The 8,027-nt window shown below is 35.4% G+C and overlaps 1 protein-coding gene across 1 annotated transcript in view; it reads left to right on the top strand.

The window, feature by feature from the left end:
- Positions 1-356: 356 nt before the first annotated feature.
- LOC136031307 (serine/threonine-protein kinase atr-like) overlaps positions 357-8,027 on the top strand; it is a 76,721-nt gene continuing 69,050 nt past the window's right edge. Inside the window, 2 exon segments of the mRNA XM_065710763.1 lie at positions 357-906; positions 6,567-6,679. Coding sequence (XP_065566835.1) covers positions 405-906; positions 6,567-6,679 — 615 coding nt within the window. The 5' untranslated portion in view covers positions 357-404.

The following is an 8,027-nucleotide window of genomic DNA, read 5'->3' as shown; positions in this document are numbered from 1 at the left end:
AATTCGATATAATTTATTTGTTAGATTATTGCTAATTTTAGGATCCAAAAAAGAAGCTTGCCATTTCGGTACCCAAGAAAAGAAATGGATGGTACGTGAAATAAATGGACGCTTCTTTTATACGTGCAATTTTATACTCTGGTAAAGTGAAGATTTTTTGCGTCGTCTATTTCATTTTTGTTTATTTACATTTTATTTTTTCTAGCTGAAGGATCATTTCCCGAAAGATGCATAAAAAAAATTAAGGTTTAAAGTATAAAACAGATCTGGGAGCTCCTTCCTTTTTAACTACCTCCTGACAAAAGAGTTATTGTTTTGGTCCTTAACTCACTTTTCAAGTTGATTGAATATTTTATTTTCAGGAGAGTTTGACAATTATAGAAACAATAATCAGGGCTGAAAAAATGTCCTGTAGTCAAGTAGTCACGGAAGTAAATGAGCCGCCAGCAAAAAGGACCCATACACATCGAAACTATCACTTGCCAGCTACTGAGATGATATTGAATTCTTTCCACTCTTTAGCATCTTCTCTAGCAAAGGACAGTAATAATACCCAATGCGTTGCACTTCTGAGACTTCAATATTTGCTTGCATATTGTGCAGTAAAGCTCGAGTATGATATTGATGTAAGTTCTATATCAGTGGTAGCTGCAGAGAATATCTCAAAGATCTTGAAGATTTGTGATTCAGCTCAGGCATTCAGTGATATTATTTCGCCAATAATAGACGTGGTATCGGCTTTGTCTGTCTATCATATGGTCAAAGGTTTGCCTCAGCAACTGCTTAGCTGGGTTGTTGCAATGATGACTTTACCCTGGATGGTTTATGAGGTTAATTTCCTAGATTTAGTGGTAGAGAAAAAAGCGATGTTTGAAGAAATGGCTCGGTTAGTGGACCCCCTACTAGGTGAATTTTTAATTGTATTTACCACTAGTATTAGTCCGGATTATTTGCAAGTTTTTAATGAAGAGACATTTTAAGATAAAAGCTGCTCATTGAACGTTATACAGTTACTTCAGTAAATTTGATTTGCCGGATCTGTATTTATCTGATTTTTCTTTCTAACGAGCAATCAATTTTTTAAAACACTAAGGACAGTGAAATCTGATTTTTTGAATGGCTTCGTAAAAACTTAGACACCCATCAAATTAGGAAAGATTGGGGAGTCAGTTTTCAATAATAAAGACCTCCATATGCACTTTTCGATAGTAATGGGTCCCAAGTAAAAAAAGAAAAAAAACGTGGTCTCAAAACAAGCGAAAAAATAAGCTATTAACCCATGGCACCAAACAGCTTTAGAAGGTTTAGCTTTCCCTAGAAGGTGTAGTTACCATCTACGACCAACAAAATGCTGCTGTTTAAATGTTTGCAGATGAAAAACTTTGTCAGATTTAACCAGTTAGTTTCGCTTGATTATTTTTACGGTTTAGTTTTGCAACACTGACGAAAATGCCTCCAAACTTTGATGTTGTGCTGTCTTTTATATATATAAAAAAAGTTCATTTTTTTTGTCGAGTACTCATTGTTTTTATCTGGTGATTAAAAAAAAACTTCTGCAAAAGCTAGGTGCTATACCATTTAAAAAGTTATTCAAAATCTCGCGGTTTCAAAATTATTCTGTACTAAATTTTGGTTTTATTGCTTGATTAGTTTAGATTGTTCGTTAGTGCAAAGGAAAAAGTTCACCCATACACTCTGGATTTTATATGTGAACTCACAACCTTTCTCTGTGCACTCGGGTCTTTGGGCCCTGGAGATGGCCTCCTCTTAAAGAGAGAATTTCATTAGTTGTTCAACAAACAAAACTCTGTCTTTGATGACTTTTTTCGCCTCCCTGCATATGTTCCAACACAAGCAAAATAAGTGTTTAGAAAATCACGGTTTGCAATTACGAATATGCCTAAGACGGGTCCAAGGCGCAAAAATGTTTTTATTATAGTGTCCTTGGTAATTTAAGCATAGGGTCAGGGCAATTAATAGGTTTTGCGAGCGCAATTACTGAATTCATTATCCCGCCCATATTTATAAAATAAATAAAAATATGCTACTAATCCTTTCTATTGCTTTTGACTGTATTTGCTCGTTCTGTTCATGAGTATCTGACATATTAGTCTCTAACAGTCCAATAATTAAAGGTATAAAATATGAAGCATAAAAAAGATAAAATAAAAAGTAAATATAAAAGAATTTCCTTAATAAATATTAAAAAAAAACTTAAATTAAGTTTAATATATAAGTGTTGAACAGTAAATATAAAATAGCTTTGCATAATATATATTCAAAAGATTATTGTCAATAACGTAATTCTACAAGGTCATAGATGTACGCTAAATAAGCAGCTTTAGCAAGATTGAAAAGTACTAAAGAGGTTGTCTCTTTACAGGAATTTTGTTGGCCTGAGTAATTTTGATGATTTGAGCAATAGTTTACAAGAGCTGTGGGCCCAAAAACTAGAACTAGCACTATAACCATATCCTCTTTTCAAAGTTTTTATCAGGCAAGAACTCTAAATGAATTCGTATTTTTGAAGTGGCTCGTTTTAGCGAGAATAGTTGACTGAAAATTTTTGGAAGCATTGAAGCATTGGAGGCTTTTGAAGCATTAAAATACTCCGTAGTTTTGTAAAAAAAAATTAATAAATAAAGTAAAAAAAGAAGGTAGAATTGTGATAAAGAGCTGATTTTAAAAATATCCGGAGGAGCTCCTTAACTTTAAGGGTATTGTCCATCCGATTTTTATGGCACTTGGTATTAACCAAGTGACATATAGCAATCGCCAATTCTGTCTGTCTGTCTGTCTGTCTGTCTGTCGGTCCCGGTTTTGCTACTTTAGGCACTTCCAGGTAAGCTAGGAACCATGAAATTTGGCAGGCGTATCAGGGACGGGACCAGCTTAAATTAGAAATAGTTGTTTTCCCAATTTGACATCTAGGGGGGGGGGAGTGGGGGGCCGGTTAATTCGGAAAAAATATGAAAATGAAGCATCTTTAACTTATGAATGGGTGATGGGATCTTAATGAAATTTGATGTTTGGAATGATATTGTGTCTCAGAGCTCTTATTTTAAATCCCGACTGGATCTGATGACATTGGGGGGGGGGAGTTGGAGGGGGGGAAACCTAAAATCTTGGAAAACACTTAGAGTGGAGGGATCGGGATGAAACTTGATGGGAAAGATAAGCACAAGTCCCAGAAACATTATTGACATAATCGGAACGGATCCGCTCTCTTTGGGGTAGTTGGGGGGGGGGGGGTAATTCTAAAAAAATTGAAAAAATGAGGTATTTTTAACTTACGAATGGGTGATTGGATCTCAATGAAATTTGGTGTTTAGAAAAATATCGTGTCTTAGAGCTCTTATTTTAAATCTGGACCGGATCTGATGACATTTGGGGGGGAGTTGGGAGGGGGAAACCTAAAACTTGGAAAACACTTTAAGCGGAGGGATCGGGATGAAACTTGGCGGGAAAAATAAACAGGAGTGCTAGATACATGATTGACATAAACGGAACGGATCCACTCTCTTTGGGATAGTTGGGGGGGGGGGGGTTATTTCTGAAGAATTAGAAAAAATGAGGTTTTTTAAACTTACGAACAGGTGATCGGATCTCAATGAAATTTGATATTTAGAAGGATATCGTAGCTCAGAGCTCTTATTTAAAATCCGACCAGATCTGGTGACATTGGGGGGGGGGGGGAGTTGGGAGGGGGAAACCTAAAACTTGAAAAACACTAAGAGTGGAGGGATCGGGATGAAACTTGGTGGAAAAAGAAATCACGAGTCCTAGATACATGATTGACATAACCGGAACGGATCCGCTCTCTTTGGGGTAGTTGGGGGAGGGGTTAATTCGGAAAAATTAGAAAAAATGAGGTATTTTTAACTTACGAATGGGTTATCGGATCTCAATGAAATTTGATATTTAGAAGGATATTGTGTCTCAAAGCTCTTATTTTAAATCCTGACTGGATCTGGTGACATTGGGGGAAGTTTGGGGTGGGGAACCTAAAATCAGGGAAAACGCTTAGATTGGAGGGATCGGGATGAAACTTGGTGGTAAAAATAAGCAGAAGTCTTACATACGTGATTTACATAATTTGTAAATCAAAAACATAATATTGGAGGGGGGGGTTAAGTCTGTAAAATAAGAAAAATGACGAATTTTTAACTTACGAAGGAGTGATCGGATCTTCATGAAACTTCATATTTAGAAGTACCTCGTAACTCAGATCTCTTATTTAAATCTCAACTGGATTAAGCGTAATAGGGGGGGGGGGACCGGAAATCTTAGAAAATACTTAAAGTGTCTTAAAGCGGTGGGATCAGGATGAAACCTGATGGGAAGAATAAAAACCAGTCTAAGATACGTGACTGACATAACCGGACCAGATCTGCTCTCTTTGGTGGAATTGGAGGGGGTTAATTTTGAAAGTTGAGGTATTTGTAACTTACGAAAGGGTGACCAGATCTTAATGAAATTTGATATTTAGAAGGATCTTGTGCTTTAAAGTTCTTATTTTGAATTCCGAGCAGATCCTGTGACGTTGGGGGGAGTTGGAGGGGGAAACTGGAATTCTTGGAAAACGTGAAAATTGGGGTATTTTTATCTTACGAATAGATGATCGGATCTTAATGAAATTTGATTGTTAGAAAGAATTCATGTCTAAGAGCTCTTATTTCAAATCCCGACCAGATCGTTTGACATTGGGGGGAGTTGGAGGGGGAAATCTTGGAAAAACACTTGGAGTGTAGGAATCGGGATGAAGCTTGGTGAATAGAATAAACATATGTCCTTGATACGTGATTGACAGAATCGTACTGGATTTTCGCTCTCTTTGGGGGAGTTGGGTGGAGTTGATCAGTGATTTGGCGAGTTTGGTGCTTCTGGACGTGCTAGGACGATGAAAATTGATAGGCGTGTCAGGGAGCAGCACAATTTGACTTGATAAAGTCGTTTCCCAGATTCGACACACTGGGGGGGCTAAAGGGAGAGGAAAAATTAGAAAAAATTAGGTATTTATAATTTACGAGTGGGTGATCGGATCTTAATGAATTTTGATATTTAGAAGGACATCGTGACTCAGAGCTCTTATTCTAAATCCTGACCGGCATTAAGCCTCTTATTTTCCTTTTTAAATCAATCTATTGATTCATAGAATTTTTTTTAGAGCTCATACCATATGATCTCTTGACTCTTAGCTCTTCTCGCCTCGTCACAAGTGTCATTTGAGATCTTAGCTCTTGTTTAGAAAACTTAAAAAGTACCATTTTTACAGCTAAGTTTAAAATTTGTTGCACACATGTGCAAAAAGCAAACCGGCCATGAATGGCGAAACGTTGTTTTTTGACGTGGAATTATTTTGTTTGTATTTTAGAATGTAATTACGTTATGTTGTTTCTTTCTTCTTTCTTTCCTCTTTTTTCAATGTACTCCATCACTTCATTATTTTGTATGAGGGGTTATAAATAAATAAATACATACATACAGTTTAAAATTTGTAAGCATTAAGATTGCAGATAACACAAGACTCGTTCGTTATATCCTTCCCGCGCTAAATTTTTCTGTAAGTTTTTATTCACTGTGCCTTGTCATGTTTATTGCTAATGTTGGTAATTACACTTCCTTTGAGAAAGAGTTTCCTCCTTATCTTTTACAGCAGTACTGGTCTATTTTTTATTTTCGTTTAGTCTGTTTTTTACTGGTCTATTTTTAATTTTTTATAGTTCTTCTTTTTTCTTTTAAGATGCCTCGTGAAAATTGTTATTTTGTCATTTTACTGACTTTGCTTTGAATTGGAAATGCACGATCTCATATCAATGTTGTTTTTTTTTTTTAAATAATTTTGTTGACAAAAATAGGTGTGTTTGTTATTGAAAAAATGCTGACTGTTCAAACAAAATGTCCGATCTTCTGATATTAAAACATACTAATTCTTAATTGGACATAATGTGTATTGACTCCACAGGCACTAAGTCAATGATGTCATATGTTAAACAACATATAAAGTTCATATAGAGTTCACATAAAGAATGTATTGTTAGTGCACAGCCTTTTCCATTTATAAATTCGTTGAAAATCTGCTGCTGCTACTCCTACTAACAGGTCATTGCAGCACCAGTCCGCCTGAGGGCAGCTGGTCGTTTAAATTAAATTTTATTAAATCAAATTATATTAAAATTAAATAATTAAATAATTTGCGCACTTTTCATCTATTCCTATCCATCCAGTGCTAATCCGCTCCTCTAAAATTGCCTTTGGGATTTGTTTTTTCGGTAATGGCTTTTCTATGTACTGGATTGAAATGTTTGAATAGCAGTGTTAACTTTTCTCTGTCTTGAGATAAAGTAGAAACTCCTTTTATTTTCATATTTTAATTTAATCTTTTTTGCTTCCATCTTTTGTAATCTAATAGACTAAGTGTAGAAAGAGTAGGTACATGCCCAGTACTATCTATTCACTTCCATTTTAGAGCTATTTTAGGTTTATAGGTATTCTCGTGAAAACTTCCATAGCTTTTTTTTAAGATTCTCTAGCAATATATGGATATTTAATAAGTTATTTTGTAGACGTTAACATGAAGTTGAAGTTTTTTAAACTCCTTTCAAGGACTTGTATCGACGTAGCTCCTCAGTGGCGACTTAAATGTCTAAAATATGCAAAACAAGAGCTGCAAGATCAGGTACTAAGATGATTTTTTCTTCATTTGCTTCATTTTGCTTTCTTATTTTTATTTTTTATGCACAAAAAACGTTATTGTTTTATGTAAAGAACGGTTTGTGTTTGAAGATGTAATGCCAGGGTATGTTCCAGAACTCAGTAATCATAAAAATAATCAGTTATATTTAATTGGTTACAACATAAATAATAATTGTTTTAATATGACAAATATTTAATTATTCTTTATTGTTTTTGTTCCAATGACAGATACCAGGATTTCAACGACTTTTATCGAAACTACTACAGGACAGACTACATTGATAGCTTTTTGAATTATGGCAGGGGATAAATTTGCTGTTACGTGCCATTTTAGGCTGAGCCTAACAACAAACAATTAGTTATCATTGATGATAGTTGAGTTCTAGAACACGCCCTTAGGCAGTCGTCTTTTTTGGCGTACCATTCTAATTCAGCTACATATTTTTCTAATATCACATCTCTAGAGAAATAATTTATAATAATCACAATTAATTTAAATCACGTATTATTGTGTTGCAAGAGCAACACTTTGGTTTTGTCGTGTTTTTTTTTTTCTAGCACCCCGATTTTAGCTTATTCCTAGAGAGTGGTAAGGGTCTAACCTCTGTGGTTTTTACGGAAAGTGTGGACCTTAGGCTGGATTGATGAATATGACTTTGCATTTTGGAAAGCTTCACACAGCTCTTGCCTGGGGTCAAAAACCGATTGTTCCTACTCATTTCTGTTCGTGATTTCAGCTGAGTTTATCATTCGGTTTTTTTGCACTTATGATTGGGGTAGATAAATGGTATTATATGTGCCTCTTAAACTTTAGAAGTTCTCTCATTTCTAAAAAAATTTATCGTTTGCTCCTTTCTAAGTGATGACGTTAGAAACTTGACCTACGGCAAAAAAGTCAACTTTTGAACTAAGACAGATAGATTTTTCTTTTTGGCGGCAGTCGATAGCTCTTGATGAGCTGATCAAAGTGCATTTCATCCATTTTTAGTAGACAAATTCCTTCATGAGATACACTAGTTTGAAAGTTTAAAGGGGCTGACAACTTCAGTAGTCAGGCACACACTGAAACCAAAAATTGGCCGATACCAATTGAGACATATAGGGAAGTTTTAAGCAACAGTCGGCTGTTAGCTCATAATCATCTTCGGCAATGAGGGGTTCGCAACTTTTGCTAGTTGGTGTATCTATTATTTGTTTCCGGTGTATTTGATGGTAAGACCAATTTGGTTCCAGTGGTAAGACATTTAGGGGACTTGTAAGTAATAATTGGCTGTTAGGCTACAATCATCTTCAGCGATAAGGGGTTTGTAACTTTTGCTAGTTGCAATGAA

The sequence above is a fragment of the Artemia franciscana genome, chromosome 9 (genome assembly GCF_032884065.1).
Source record: "Artemia franciscana chromosome 9, ASM3288406v1, whole genome shotgun sequence".
NCBI lineage: Eukaryota > Metazoa > Arthropoda > Branchiopoda > Anostraca > Artemiidae > Artemia > Artemia franciscana.
The sequence above is the reverse complement of the archived record's forward strand: the minus strand, read 5'-3'. Positions and strand labels throughout refer to the sequence as shown.